Source organism: Globicephala melas, chromosome 3, assembly GCF_963455315.2.
Source record: "Globicephala melas chromosome 3, mGloMel1.2, whole genome shotgun sequence".
In the NCBI taxonomy this organism is placed as follows: domain Eukaryota; kingdom Metazoa; phylum Chordata; class Mammalia; order Artiodactyla; family Delphinidae; genus Globicephala; species Globicephala melas.
In genome coordinates, this window is record NC_083316.1 from 106,379,695 (window position 1) to 106,396,932 (window position 17,238).

General features: G+C 36.7%; 1 protein-coding gene across 1 annotated transcript in view; it reads left to right on the forward strand.

Moving 5' to 3' along the window:
• SLC27A6 (solute carrier family 27 member 6) overlaps positions 1-17,238 on the forward strand; it is a 64,147-nt gene that overhangs the window by 31,737 nt on the left and 15,172 nt on the right. The window contains exon 5 of the mRNA XM_030869730.3: positions 14,335-14,529. Coding sequence (XP_030725590.1) covers positions 14,335-14,529 — 195 coding nt within the window. The remainder of the gene's footprint in view (positions 1-14,334; positions 14,530-17,238) is intronic.

The window sequence follows — 17,238 nt, forward strand, 5'->3', positions numbered from 1 at the left end:
TTATCCTCCCTTTACATCTGCACAGCCTTTTTCTAGGTGAGTGAAAACAGTCATTTGGGTCAGAGGTGAGTCCTGCAGACTCCTGGAGCTGGTCTTTCTCTACAAGGCAACTGTGCAATGCCTCTGGTCTGAAGCATTGATTTCCTCCCATTTTCAGTTCTCACCAGTGCTGCCAGGATAGAAAGCACCTGTGCAGAGTGAGTGGCCTGCAAATGGTAATCTCAATTACTTATTATTTCTAGAAAATGAATTGGAAATAAGCCCACTATGTGGTACATCTTTCTGCTGTAACATTTGCAATCACAGAGGTCTTTTCTAGCTGTTATTTGTGACTTAAAATGGTTTGTTGAACTGATGACTGTTATCTCTGAAACCGTGGCCTGCCCGTAACCAGACTGGAAAGGCAGCTACACCAAGACTCGGGCAGCTGAGCCCACGCTATCTTAGCCTTGGGGGCCTCTCCTTTTAAATCCTCTTATGTCCTTTCTCAAAAGAGTCCCCTGCCCTCTCCCCTCCACCATGCCTTTCCTGCTTCAGTATAAGAAACTGCTGTTTTGTGCCTATTTTCTTGTTAACAGGATTCTCTCATATCCTGTTTGCATTTAAGGTTTCTTTGTCCCTGCTCTGTGATACCCACTGGGCTTGCTGCCTTTATTTTTCCAGTGTGTAGTAGTAGAGTGTCCATGAAAGAAGCAAACTGTTGGAATGTATAGTTATTCTTCTTATTACAGGGTTGTGTGGTTGTGATACATGTGCGTATGTGATTATCAGTGGGTGTTAGGGAAAAGAGGTCTTCTGTTAAATAGAATCATGATGGAAGAATCATAATCCCTAACACATGTTGTTAATATGTTTTAGTAAAGGAATTAGACCATACTTTTGTTTTGTGCATTAAGCTGCTAATTATCCAGGGCTGAAGGCAGAAATGATTTGTCCCTTTTTTTCCACTTTGAGTTTATGTTTCTCTTCTGTCTCTCCATGAGTTTATGTTTCTTTTCTGTCTCTCCATCTATCAGCCATCTTTGTTTCCTGAGAAATCAGGGTTGATACACAAAATTACCTGTATTGAAACAGAGCCTCCAGAGTTTCACTTTTCACAGGCATACAAAGAGCCTCTTCAGCCTGGGTGTGTTATAGATTCACTGAGTAGGATTAAGCACATGGTCTGGAAGAAAGAGGTTTTGTTTCTAAGAGGTGTTGTTAGAGACCTGCATATTTGGCTAGTGAATAAATCTGTGACTGGGTAGGAGGTAACTGTAGTTCAACCACTGCCTCAAATATAGCAGCTCAACAGACACTCCTGGAAAACAGCTCTCAAAGGATGTTTTGAAGAAACAAGAGCCTTGGTACAAAATAACGTGACTCCTTCACTGCTATCCGCACACCATTGTGATGCGTGGTACTGAAAGCCAGAGGGAGTGTCTACTGAAATCTATAACCCTGGGGTCACTACATTAAAAGCTCTGACCCATTCAGCAAATTCTCTCTTAAATTTCAAATGGGATTTTAAAGGGCTGACAATAAAATGAGTCCTTTCTGTGTACTGTAAAATGGCTTACTGTGTGTGTGTGCCAGTGTATAAACATTTAAGCACTTACTGCTGAATTAGAAACCCAGGTTTCAATTGCTTCCTATTACTGAAATCACACGGAAAGGCTTGGAAAAATAGAGCAGGGGCTGTTAAGGGTTTTTGAGCTGGTTTTCTCCCTCCGCCCCTTTTTCCTTCTTCCCTTCTTTCCTCTCATCCCTCGTTCCTTCCCACCCTCTCTGCCCACAGAGCACTTACACTTTGATGAGTTCAAATTCTATCTTTGTTTATCTGGTGTATGACTTTGGACCTGAACTTCATTATCCCCATGTGCAAAACGGGGATAATGCTTCTTATTTCATGAGGTTGTCATGGTGATTAAAATGAGATAATATAATAACCTGGTCATGGAGGTACAGACATATTTCACTCCCTTGCTTCTTCTGATACGGCTGCAGACGTGTCTTTTGTTCCCGTCCCACTCTCTCTGGATTTCTGCTTTTCCCCCTTTCTTGGACTCTGTTTGCCTTGATTTCTGTTTGTAAGTCTCTTTATTTGCATGTATCCCTTTCCGTGTGTCTCAATACTGATGTCTCTGTGAGCAGCTGTGTGTCTTTATGTGTGTGCCTCTCTGCCTTCTGGTATATGTGTCTAGTTTATTTATTTATTTATTTATTTTTTGCTGTGTGTGTTTGTGTATGTGTGTGTTTGTGTGCGTGTGAGAGAGAGAGTGACAGAGAATATCCCTCTGTGTGCATGCTTCTTTGTCACTGTCTTTCACTTTGTGTGTGTTGTGGATCTCTGTGCTGTGTGAATGTGTCTCACTTTGCATCTCTGTGTGTGTGTGTGTCCAGCTCTCTGAGTGTCTCTGTGTTTCTCTCACATGCGGTGGGTCTCTCTCTGCCTCTGCATATGTCACTCTGTTTCTATGTTTCTGTGTATCTCTATTTCACTCTGTCCCTTTCTGTTTTGTTCATATTCTCTCTCTCTCTCTTTCACTTTCACTCTCTGCCTTTCCTGCTTTCTATCTGTCTTTTTGTCTCTCATGCACTCTCTCAGACTCTCCATCTCTGTCTCTCTGTGTCTTAGTCTCTGCCACTCTTGTGTTTCACTTTTCACAGGCATACAGAGAGCCTGTGACTTTCTCTTGTGTATGTACATATGAAGGTGCTATGTGTTCATTAGTTCATTTAATCGTACATGTATTTATGCATGCTCTTCTCATTCTGTCCCCAACACAGCTTAGATATCCAGTGGCAGTTAGGTAGTAACTTCATAACTCAGGAAGAAGTGAAAGGAATAGGAATTTGTTCTAAAGAAGCCTTCAGGGACTTTCCTTGTGGCACAGTGGTTAAGAATCCACCTGCCAATGCAGGGGACATGGGTTTGAGCCCTGGTCCGGGAAGATCCCACATGCCGCGGAGCAACTAAGCCCATGCACCACAACTACTGAAGCCTGTATGCCTAGAGCCTGTGCTCCACAACAAGAGGAGACACCGCAGTGAGAAACCCACACACTGCAACAAAGGATAGCCCCCGGTCGCCTCAACTAGAGAAAGCCCGCATGCAGTAACGAAGACCCAACACAGCCAAAAATAAATAAATAAATTTATAAAAAAAATTAAATTAAAGAAGCCTTCAGGAGACTTAATGGACAGAGAGGAGATTCTTTAAATTATAGATGGGCATTAGGAAGATTTGGTTGTATTTTAGATGATTTACCACTAATTTCACAAATCACCTTCAAAATGGACGCATATAAGACCAAATATAATTAGCAACCTCAGACCCTCCTCTTAATTTCCATAAACTCCAGGGTGACGTTTGAAGGCTCCCTTTGCCAATCTTGATGATTTTTTTCTTCCATACATTTGTCGTTCTGCTGACCCTCCTTTTCCATTTCCCTGACCATAATCTGGGTTCCTCCTCTAATCATCTTTTATCTGGACCACTTTAGCTGCTATCTCTGACTCCTGCCAACCTCCCAGTCCATCGTGCCAGTTGATGCTGGGTTAATGTTGCTATTACTTCAGGCTCTGCTTGATCCCTTCCCTTGGCTTCCAGTCATCTTCCAGGGTTACCAAGAGAGCTTCACAACATCACTACTTGGGTAGGATTTTTTAAAAGGCTCATCTGAACAATATTTTGCCCTCCTACCAATATGCTCAATGAGTATAAGAAACTCTACACCTGCTTTACAAATAAAACCAACTCACATTTATTTCCAATGAGATAAAGCATTTCTTAAGAAGACATAGAATGAACTTAAATGGGAATCTGGATGAGGAAGCTTCAACAATTTGTAGCACCAGTGTGTTGTCCAGTTTACCTGGTGGTGCTTAACGCATGTAAATATTAAGTTGATTTTTTTTTTACTTTTTTTTTTTTAATAATTTAGGGCAGAGGTCAGCAAGCTTTTTCTGTAAAGCACTAGATTAATAAATATTTTAGGCTTTGTGGATCATGCTGTCTCTGTTACAACTACTTAATTCTACCTCTGTATTGCAAAAGCAGGGTAGACAATCCATATAAATGGGTGTGACTGTGTCCTAATAAAACTTTATTTACAAAAACAGGAAGTAGGGACTTCCCTGGTGGCGCAATGAGTAAGACTCTGCACTCCCAATGCAGGGGGCCTGGGTTCGATCCCCGGTCAGGGAACTGGATCCCACATGCATGCTGCAACTAAGAGTTCACATGCCACAGCTAAGAAGCCAGTGAGCTGCAACTAAGAAGCCCGTGAGCCGCAGCTAAGGAGCCCACCTGCCACAACTAAGACCCAGTGCAACCAAAAAAAAAAAAAAAAAAAAACAGGAAGTAGGCTGGATTTAGCCCCTGCTAACCCTTGATAACATTTATGATAACACCTTATTGTGTATTATATATCTTTTAGGTAAAGTTTCCATTCCTGGGCAAACTAGTTTTTTTAAAACTTCTGTTTATCTCTCTCTCTGTCCATTATGTATATACATGTGATTGTGTGTGTGCCAAAAATAACTATAGGCATGTACTGTATGTGGAGCAGTGTACAGTGAAGCGGAGGCAGAGCGGCTCCGCGAGCTCCTCTCTCTCCACTTTGCCATAGAGAACCCCTGACTGGCCACTGAGGGCGAGCCACACATACGCCATCACGCCCGGCAAACCCGTGAGGTCACTATCATATGGCAAAGGCTTTGCTGCAGTTCATCTTCCTCCCTGTGTACTTTCCTTTTGCCTTCCTGGAATTCTGCTGCATCACAGAAGCTGGAAGTTCTGATGTTCCATTGAAATCACAATGGAAAGTCTTGACTTGACCGGCTCTTCGTACTGCAGCCAGGAGTCAGTGTTGTGCCTCTGAGGTGGGAGAGCCAACTTCAGGACATGCTCCACAAGAGACCTCCCAGTTCCATGTAATATCAAATGGTGAAAATCTCCCAGAGATCTCCATCTCAACACCAGCACCCAGGTTCACTCAATGACCAGCAAGCTACAATGCTGGACACCCTGTGCCAAGCAACTAGCAACACAGGAACATAACCCCACCCATTAGCAGAGACGCTGCCTAAAATCATAATAAGTCCACAGACACCCCAAAACACACCACCAGACATGGACCTGCCCACCAGAAAGACAAGATCCAGCCTCATCCACCAGAACACAGGCACTAGTCCCCTCCACCAGGAAGCCTACACAACCCACTGAACCAACCTCAGCCACTGGGGACAGACACCAAAAACAATGGGAATTACGAACCTGCAGCCTATAAAAAGGAGACCCCAAACACAGTACGATAAGCAAAATGAGAAGACAGAAAAACAGAAGAAGAAGGAGCAAGATAAAAACCCACCAGACCTAACAAATGAAGAGGAAATAGACAGTCTACCTGAAAAAGAATTCAGAATAATGGTAGTAAAGATGATCCAAAATCTTGGAAATAGAATAGACAAAATGCAAGAAACATTTAACAAGGACCTAGAAGAACTACAGATGAAACAAGCAATGATGAACAACACAATAAATGAAATTAAAAATACTCTAAAAGGGATCAATAGCAGAATAACTGCGGCAGAAGAACGGATAAGTGACCTGGAAGATAAAATAGTGGAAATAACTACTGCAGAGCAGAATAAAGAAAAAAGAATGAAAAGAACTGAGGACAGTCTCAGAGACCTCTGGGACAACATTAAACGCACCAACATTCGAATTATAGGGGTTCCAGAAAAAGAAGAGAAAAAGAAAGGGACTGAGAAAATACTTGAAGAGATTATAGTTGAAAACTTCCCTAATATGGGAAAGGAAATAGTTAATCAAGTCCAGGAAGCACAGAGACTCCCATACAGGATAAAACCAAGGAGAAACACGCCAAGACACATATGAATCAAACTGTCAAAAATTAAATACAAAGAAAACATATTAAAAGCAGCAAGGGAAAAACAACAAATAACACACAAGGGAATCCCCATAAGGTTAACAGCTGATCTTTCAGCAGAAACTCTGCAAGCCAGCAGGGACTGGCAGGACATATTTAAAGTGATGAAGGAGAAAAAGCTGCAACCATGATTACTCTACCCAGCAAGGATCTCATTTAGATTTGATGGAGAAATTAAAACCTTTACAGACAAGCAAAAACTAACAGAGTTCAGCACCACCAAACCAGCTTTACAACAAATGCTAAAGGAACTTCTCTAGGCAAGACACACAACAGAAGGAAAGACCTACAATAACGAAGCCAAAACAATTAAGAAAATGGAAATAGGAACATACATATCGATAATTACCTTAAATGTAAATGGACTAAATGCTCACACCAAAAGACACAGGTTGGCTGAATGGATACAAAAACAAGACCCATATATATGCTATCTACAGGATACCCACTTCAGACCTAGAGACACATACAGACTGAAAGTAAAGGGATGGAAAAAGATATTCCATGCAAATGGAAACCAAAAGAAAGCTGGAGTACCAATTCTCATGTCAGACAAAATAGACTTTAAAATAAAGACTATTATAAGAAACAAATAAGGACACTACATAATGATCAAGGGATCGATCCAAGAAGAAGATATAACAATTGTAAATATTTATGCACCCAACATAGGAGCACCTCAATACATAAGGCAAATACTAACAGCCATAAAAGGGGAAATCGACAGTAACACATTCATAGTAGGGGACTTTAACACCCCACTTTTACCAATGGACAGATCATCCAAAATGAAAATAAATAAGGAAACACAAGCTTTAAATGATACATTAAACAAGATGGACTTAATTGATATTTATAGGACATTCCATCCAAAAACAACAGAATACACATTTTTCTCAAGTGCTCATGGAACATTCTCCAGGATAGATCATATCTTGGGTCACAAATCAAGCCTTGGTAAATTTAAGAAAATTGAAATTGTATCAAGTATCTTTTCCAACCACAATGCCATGAGACTAGATATCAATTACAGGAAAAGATCTGTAAAAAATACAAACACATGGAGGTTAAACAATACACTACTTAATAACGAAGTGATCACTGAAGAAATCAAAGAGGAAATCAAAAAATACCTAGAAAGAAATGACAATGGAGACACGATGACCCAAAACCCATTGGATGCAGCAAAAGCAGTTCTAAGAGGGAAGTTTATAGAAATACAATCCTACCTTAAGAAACAGGAAACATCTCGAATAAACAACCTAACCTTGCACCTAAAGCAATTAGAGAAAGAAGAACAAAAAAACCCCAAAGTTAGCAGTGGAAAGAAATCATAAAAATCAGATCAGAAATAAATGAAAAAGAAATGAAGGAAATGATACCAAAGATCAATAAAACTAAAAGCTGGTTCTGTGAGAAGATAAACAAAATTGATAAACCATTAGCCAGACTCAACAAGAAAAAAAGGGAGAAGACTCAAATCAATAGAATTAGAAATGAAAAAGGAGAAGTAACAACTGACACTGCAGAAACACAAAAGATCATGAGAGATTACTACAAGCAAATCTATGCCAGTAAGTTGGACAACCTGGAAGAAATGGACAAATTCTTAGAAATGCACAATCTGCCAAGACTGAATCAGGAAGAAATAGAAAATATGAACAGACCAATCACAAGCACTGAAATTGAAACTGTGATTAAAAATCTTCTAAAAAACAAAAGCCCAGGACCAGATGGCTTCACAGGCGAATTCTTTCAAACATTTAGAGAAGAGCTAACATCTCTCCTTCTCAAACTCTTCCAAAATATAGCAGAGGGAGGAACACTCCCAAATTCATTCTACGAGGCCACCATCACCCTGATACCAAAACCAGACAAGGATGTCACAGAGAAAGAAAACTACAGGCCAATATCACTGATGAACATAGATGCAAAAATCCTCAACAGAATACTAGCAAACAGAATCCAACAGCACATTAAAAGGATCATACACCATGATGAAGTGGGGTTTATTCCAGGAATGCAAGGATTCTTCAATATATACAAATCAATCAACGTGATACAACATATTAACAAATTGAAAAAGAAAAACCATATGATCATCTCAATAGATGCAGGGAAAGCTTTCGACAAAATTCAACACACATTTATGATAAAAAGCCTGCAGAAAGTAGGCATAGAGGGAACTTTCCTCAACATAATAAAGGCCATATATGACAAACCCACAGCCAACATCGTCCTCAATGGTGAAAAACTGAAAGCATTTTCACTAAGTCAGGAAGAAGACAAGGTTGCCCACTCTCACCACTGTTGTTCTACATAGTTTGGAAGTTTTAGCCACAGCAATCAGAGAAGAAAAGGAAATAAAAGGAATCCAAATCGGAAAAGAAGAAGTAAAGCTGTCACTGTTCGCAGATGACATGATACTATACATAGAGAACCCTAAAGATGCTACCAGAAAACTACTAGAGCTAATCAGTGAATTTGGTAAAGTAGCAGGATACAAAATTAATGCACAGAAATCTCTGGCATTCCTACACACTAATGATGAAAAATCTGAAAGTGAAATCAAGAAAACATTCCCATTTACCATTGCAACAAAAAGAATAAAATATCTAGGAATAAACATACCTAAGGAGACAAAAGACCTGTATGCAGGAAATTATAAGACACTGATGAGAGAAATTAAAAATGATACAAATAGATGGAGAGATATACCATGTTCTTGGATTGGAAGAATCAACATTGTGAAAATGACTGTACTACCCATAGCAATCTACAGATTCAATGCAATCCCTATCAAACTACCACTGGCATTTTTCACAGAACTAGAACAAAAAATTTTGCAATTTGTATGGAAACACAAAAGATCCTGAATAGCCAAAGCAATCTCAAGAAAGAAAAACGGAGCTGGAGGATCAGGTTCCCTCACTTCAGACTATACTACAAAGCTACAGTAATCAAGACAGTATGGTACTGTCACAAAAACAGAAAGATAGATCAATGGAACAGGATAGAAAGCCCAGATATAAACCCATGCACATATGGTCACCTTATCTTTGATAAAGGAGGCAGAATGTACAGTGGAGAAAGGACATCCTCTTCAATATGTGGTGCTGGGAAAGCTGGACAGGTACATGTAAAAGTATGAGATTAGATCACTCCCTGACACCATACACAAAAATAAGCTCAGAATGGATTAAAGACCTAAATGTAAGGCCAGACACTATCAGTCTCTTAGAGGAAAACATGGGCAGAACACTGTATGACATAAATCATAGCAGGATCCTTTTTGACCCACCTCCTAGAGAAATGGAAATAAAAATGAAAATAAACAAATGGGACCCAATGAAACTTCAAAGCTTTTGCACAGCAAAGGAAACCATAAACAAGACCAAAAGACAACCTCAGAATGGGAGAAAATATTTGCAAATGAAGCAACTGACAAATGATTAATCTCCAACATTTATAAGCAGCTCATGCAGCTCAATAACAAAAAAACAAACAACCCAATCCAAAAATGGGCAGAAGACCTAAATAGACATTTCTCCAAGAAAGACATACAGACTGCCAACAAATACATGAAAGAATGCTCAGCATTATTAATCATTAGAGAAATGCAAATCAAAACTATAGTGAGATATTATCTCACACCAGTCAGAATGGCCATCATCAAAAAATCTAGAAACAATAAATGCTGGAGAGGGTGTGGAGAAAAGGGAATACTCTTGCACTGCTGGTGGGAATGTGAATTGGTACAGCCACTATGGAGAACAATATGCAGGTTCCTTAAAAAATTACACATAGAACTACCATACGACCCAGCAATCCCACTACTGGGCATATACCCTGAGGAAACCATAATTCAAAAAGAGTCATGTACCAAAATATTCATTGCAGCTCTATTTACAATAGCCTGGAGATGGAAACAACCTAAGTGTCCATCATCAGATGAATGGATAAAGAAGATGTGGCACATATATACAATGGAATATTACTCAGCCATAAAAAGAAACGAAATTGAGCTATTTGTAATGAGGTGGATGGACCTAGAGTCTGTCATACAGAGTGAAGTAGTCAGAAAGAGAAAGACAAATACTGTATGCTAACACATATATATGGAATTTAAGAAAAAAAATATGTCATGAAGAACCTAGGGGTAAGACAGGAATAAAGACACAGACCTAGTAGAGAATGGACTTGAGGATATGGGCAGGGGGAAGAGTAAGCTGTGACAAAGCGAGAGAGTGGCATGGACATATATACACTACCAAACATAAAATAGATAGCTAGTGGGAAGCAGCCGCATAGCACAGGGAGATCAGCTCGTTGCTTTGTGACCACTTAGAGCGGTGGGATAGGGAGGGTGGGAGGGAGGGAGATGCAAGACGGATGAGATATGGGAACATATGTATATGTTTAACTGATTCACTTTGTTATAAAGCAGAAACTAACACACCATTGTAAAGCAATTATACTCCTTAAAAATGTAAAAAAAAATAAAAAATAACTATATCTGTATATTTTGATCTTGCTACAGAGCTTCATATAATTTTTATATCATTATTATAGATAAAGGAATCATTATTTTCATATATATATATGTATATATATATTTCCATGCTCATGATTTTAATCTGGTAAACAAAAATCTGAATAATGTCACTGAAACTAGATTATATCTCAATAAACTGAAAATAACTAATTTATATCCCTTATATCAATTGTCATTTGTATTTTACTGTTTTAGGAGTGCATGCATATCAACAACAGAAGAAATATGCATTTTCTTTTTTCCCACAACACTAAGTAATGAATCTGTTGATCTTTCTTCATACTCCTCAAAGCATGATATTCTGGGCTTTCTTTTAAATGAAAGGAAAATAGAATAAATATTTAAATACTGTAAATAAATACATATCTTGAGAGTTAAATACATGACTTTGAAATTTCTAGACAAAAGCCTTATCCTAGTTTTGATGATTTTATTTTCTATATCAGTTGAATGACTTTGGATGAATATTATTATTTAGTAAGCTTGTATAGCTATATATCCCACACAGGTTAAAGTCTATGGAATTTGGTGTGTCAACCACCTTCTTATTGGTTTTCCAGAGTGTGCCAATTCAGTTTATAAATAATACTTGCTAAAACTCATCTCTAACCTGAAAAGCATCCAAGAATCATGCCATATAAAAGACTGTTCTTTGGACTTCCCTGGTGGTGCAGTGGTTAAGAATCTTCCTGCCAATGCAGGGTTTGATCCCTGGTCCAGGTAGATCCCACATGCTGCGGAGCAACTAAGCCTGTGCACCACAACTACTGAGCCTGTGCTCTAGAGCCAATGAGCCACAACTACTGAGCCCATGTGCTGCAACTACTGAAGCCAACACTCCTAGAGCCCATGCTCAGCAACAAGAGGAGCCACCACAATGAGAAATGAGAAGCCGCAACAAAGAGTAGCCCCCGCTTGCCACAGCTAGAGAAAGTCCACGTGCAGCATTGAAGACCCAACGCAGCCAAAAAAAATTAATTAAAAAAATAATAAATAAAAATAAAAGATTGTTCTCTGTTAAAGCAGAATAAATCCTTAGATTTTCAACACTACTGTTTTATATATGAAAATGGCAGTGAAAAATCCAAGAGCTAGTTCCATGCCAGGTCAGCAATACTGGGCATGCCCGTGGGAGTTGGAACCAGGACAGAACTGCTCCTGGTAGTATTTAGTGGTAGAAAATAATCCTCTGTCTTGGAAGTAGCTACTTTGATTGAGTGAGGTTTTTTGTTTGTTTGTTTTGTTTGTTTGTTTTTTTCTATCAGTGGAATATTTACCTTAAACCCTTAAGGGTTTAAGGGCCTAATGAAATCCACAAGTCAGATTCTGATGTATCCACACCTCGGCTCTTATTTTATTTTTTTAATTTAATTTTTATTTTATTAAATTAGTACTTTTACAATTCTGAAAAATCAAATAGTACTCTCAAGAAAACAATACCCCCTCCTATCAATACTTGACCTCTAGAGGTAAACATATTTAATTATTTTAAGATATTTTGGGTTTTATTTACTTCCATATTTCTTAATAAAACATGTATGTTACTGTTTCTTGATTTTTCAGTCTTAACTATCCTCTACCTGGCTTCTTACTCACATATTCACACACATATGTTTCTTCTCCCTCTATGGCACCAATCTAATTATGATAATTTTAAAATACTTTGATAATAAGTTTTTTCATTATAAAAATTATATATATATTATTCATAGCTGACACATAATGTATTTAAAATATAATAACAATTTTAACTTTTTATTACTGAAAATAATTGACTTTTTAAATTTTGCCTTCTAAATGCCTGTTACTAATTCATCTCTCCATCGTAGCCCAAATTTCTGAATATGATTTAACAACACTTCAAGTATTTTTAATGAATTTTATTTATTTTCTTCTTGAAGATATTCCCCCTGGTTGTCATAAAAAAAAATCAGTCATTGTCCTACCAAATGTGAACAATATTCTGATTTCTACCTCTGTAGATTAGTTTGGCTCTGAGATCTCACCATTTAGTATTCAGGCTTGCATTGAACTTACTGTTTTCAGTAGATTCCTGCATCTGAAATGGTATCTGGTTGGGCTTCTCCAGAGAGTGTCTCCAGTGTTTGACCAGTGTGCAGAGGTCAGACTCCCAGATGTATTATCTGAATCAGGGTGTCTAGGGGTGCAGATGCTTCTTAAACAAATTTCCAACCAAGTCTTCTGCCTTCCTCATTTTTTTGTTGTTTCCTTGACACTCTTAGGAGCATGTGTTGCGCACCCAACTGTGGGCTTAGATTTCAGAATTAACTACTCTGCTTAATCTCATACCTTTTATCTATTCACCTTTCAGTTTGTGAAATTACCTTTCTTTCACATTCTCTTTTTTCTTGAGAGTTAATAGATTAAAATCTCCTTTAAGACGGAGAAGGAACTAAGGTAAAGAATGTGTTCATTGGACCATTTTTAACTGTGTCAGGGAGAATTGATTTCTCTATTATTGTTGTCTGTTTATTGTTATTTCTTGTTATTTTGTATTACTTTTGTAAGGTTGGAGGTACTTCAGAAGGAATCATGGATTTACCATGACTAAGCTGATATTATATTCTTACTCTAATTTTTTAATTGAGGTATAACTGACATAAAACATATAGTTTCAGGTGTAAAATGTAATGATTCAATATACTGTATATATTGCAAATTGATCACCAGTATAAGTCTAATTAACATTCAACACCATACATAGTTGCAAATTTTCTTTTTCTTGTGATGAGAACTTTAAGATTTACAGTTGACCCTTGAATAGCATGGGTTTGAGCTGTGCATGTCCACTTAATATGCAGATTTTTTTTCAGTAGTAAATATCACAGTACTACATGATCTGCAGTTGGTTGCATCTGTGGATGTGAAACCAGTGATACTGAGAACCAACTAGAAATTACATTTGGATTTTCTACTTCATCTCCATGTCCCTAATCCCTGGTTGTTCAAGGGTCAACTCTACTCTCTTAGCAACTTTCAGATATGCAATTCAGTATTGTTAATTATAGTCACCACGCTGTACAGTACATCCCCAGGACTTATTTATTTTATAACTAGAAATTTGTACCTTTTGACCCCCTTTACCCATTTTTGCCCACTCCTCACCCTGCCCCTGGCAACCACCAATCTGTTCTCTGCTCAGGGTTTTGGGTTTTTGTTTTGGCTGTTGTTTGTTTTATTTAGATGCCACATATATGTGAGATCATACAGAATTTGTCTTTCTTTGTCTGACTTATTTCACTTAGCATAATGCCCTTAAGGTCCATCCATGTTGTCACAAATGGTAAGATTTCATTCTTCTTTATGACTGAATAATATTCCATTGTGTATATACCACATTTTCTTCATTCATCTATTGATGGGCATTTAGGTTGCTTCCATGTCTTGGCTATTGTAAATAATGCTGCAATGAACATGGGGTGCAGTATCTTTTTGAATTAGAGATTTTGTTTTCTTCAGATAAATACCCAGGAGTGGAATTGTTGGATCATATGGTAGTTCTACTTTTAATTTTTTGAGGAGCCTCCATTCTGGTAAGGAAGAAAGCATATTTCAGGAAAAATAAGACTTCAGCATCTCAAATTTAGGAAGCGATTTTGCCAGATATAGGGAAATAAAGCTCTATTACTCTGGACCAGTGTTAGTTTCATTAGCTATTGGACTTAGTTCTGCCATGGACTTACATGATACTTTTTTTACTCCTTTGCATTATTGCACACATGCAACTTACTTCTGGATGGTTGCTATTTAAGTAATAGCAATGAAAGAAAAAATTGGGAACTGGAAATAATAAATTACTAGTAAAATCTTTTCTTCTAACAGAGAGAAGGAGAAAAGGATCATCGGGTACGTTTGGCAGTTGGAAATGGCATACGGAGTGACGTATGGAGAGAATTTTTAGACAGATTTGGAAATATTAAGATGTGTGAGCTTTATGGAGCTACTGAAGGAAACATTTGTTTCATGAATCACACTGGGAAAATTGGATCAGTTGGGAGAGCGAATTTCCTTCACAAAGTAAGTAAAATATTTTCTTTACAAAAGAAATATATTGAGATCTGCTAACCTCTCCTCTAGACTTTGTGCTTGTAAATTATGCTAAATGTTATCACCTTTTTTTTAATTTGAGAACTTCTATAAATAACATAGTGGCCTCTAGATGAACTGTGGTGCCATAGACTGTGAAAACCTCAATTATCTCCCATCTTTTCCCACTGTCATATGGGAATAATGATAGTTAGTTCTTTTGTTCAGTTTTCAAATTTAATGTATAAACAAGCATAGGTCCCAATATATATTAATTTGACTCCATTTTCTGTTTTTAATCCACTATTTCTACTTTCCATTCATTTTTATATCACTCAAAAATTATATGTAGGCTTCTAATATATGGTTTCCTTAAAAACTATGTCAAGATATCACTAAAATTTTTAAACTAGCCAAAAAATTACCTTCTTAGGAGTAAAAGACAGCTAATTTCTCAATAGCAACCATGGAAGACAAAATATAGTGGACAGATATCTTCAACTTGTTTGGAGGAAATAATTATCAAAATAGAATTTATATTCAACAATAATATTTTTAAATAATAAAAATGAAAATTTTAAAAAAGTATCAAAATTTATATAACCTCAAGGGGAGATAAACAAATCCAGAATCATAGTAGAATATTTTATTTTAGCTCTTTACTATTTGATAGAACATGCAAAAATTTTTTCAATGACATAGTGTATTAGAATAATACAATAACTAAACTATTTGAACTAATGAACATATATAGGACACTGCATTTAAAAACTGCAGAATATCCATTATTTTTAAGCGTTTATCACACATTCACAAATATTACAGGACTGCATAGGGAATTCCAGCAAATTTCATAGGCTTGAGTATATATGGATTATGTTCTCTGACCACAGTTTAATTAAGAGAGAAATGTTTAAAATAACAGCTAGATCATCTCCTATATATTTGGAAATGAAACAGCTCTAAATTTCTGAGTCAAAGAAAAAAATCATAATAGAAAAATAGAAATAGAAAATAATTTAAGCTGAATCATAATGAAAATGTTACATTTCAAAGCTCAGATAAGAATAGCTGAAAATTAGTGAGCTAAATATCCATTTCTGTAAGTTAATTTTAAAAAACAACTAAAATAAACTCAAAGAGTATAAAAGGAAGGAAGTAATAAAAAGCATAATTTAAAAAAGTAAAAAGAAACATTTAGTGAGGATTATCAAAAGTGATAAAAGTATAATTTTTAAAGAGTAAAGAAATAGATTCAAAGCTGGTATAAATTGCCCTAATGTTTGAAACTTAGAGAAGGTACAAACTATTTTTATAATGCGTTTTATGGGACTGTGAGGGTCTTGTTGACATTTCAGAAATACATGTGTGTTGCGAACAAAAATAATTGGGGGAAAGTAAGTGCTGATATTACCGAGTATTATTACATTCTTTACAGTTAATTTTCTCAATGGATTGCACTGGTTCCGTTAAAAATTTGGTATTCATAATTAAAGCTTTTTGGTGAAGCTGAGTCATTCCTAAGTAATCATGTAATAGGAATACAATGAAGATTTATATTTTGTATTACTGGCTTGACCTCATTATAATTTTCTAATATCTTAAAGTCCCTGTCAGACTGTTATAATGTTCATAATGCAGGAAGTTATGATTGTCTCCAGTTTATTTGGGCAACTTCTGATTTTTTTTTCTGGTTTTTTTTTTTTTTTCAGTTTGAAAATGAAAAAATAGTACGCAATGTCATATGAATTCTAGTCTTTTATCATTTCATTTGCATGTTGTTTCATCACATAGCAGGTAATCAGAAAAAGATTGGACCAATAACTGTTTCATAACTATGTGAGGAGATTTAAGTGCGTCTCTCAAAAATTTAAACTTATTGGAGGCTTACACTTACCATCTGAGAGAGGAATCAGCCTCTAAATGGAGATAGGATGTTAAAACTGAAAGAAAAAGATGAAGCAGCAACAGAGTTCCTCTAACCCAAATGTCCTTCTTCTGTGCTATGCTTACTATTTAAATGCATGAAACTGAAGGGAGGTGTGTCCCATATACGCCCCCAAAGCAAAAAATATAAAAAATTTAGTGACAGTGCATTTGAGAGACAAATCCAAGTAAAAATTGGGGACTGCCGTCTCCTTTTCTATGCCCAGTAATAATAATTGGGAAGGAACAAACATGAAATCCATAGAGGAAATAAAACTTGAAAGAAAGGGAGAAAATGAATCTAAATAAAAAACAGCTAAAAATATATGGATGAATATCAAAATAATAAGTCCCCCCAAATGGCCAGAAAATGTTTAGAAAAACAATTTCCCATAGGTTCAAAAAATTGTAATAATATTCTCTTTAAACAATAAGAGCTCAAAGGAAAATGCAAGGAAATCATAGATCAACAAATGGAGTTGGAAAGTAGGCATGCTCAACCCAAAGGAAAAAGAATAAAAGGGAAAAATGAAAATATTACAGAGTTGAACACCACACTGAAGGACTTAAAAATAAACAGTACTGAAAACATTGTTAGCAAGATGGATGGGATTAAGGAGTCACACAGATGTAAAGAATAAGCAAATAATAATATAAAATAAATTAGAAAGGTAAATTTTGAAAGCATAGACAATGATCTGACATGTGCTTCATTCATGTTCTGGTAGAAGAAAACAAATCAAAGTGAAAAAAACTATTTGAAACCTAATAGAA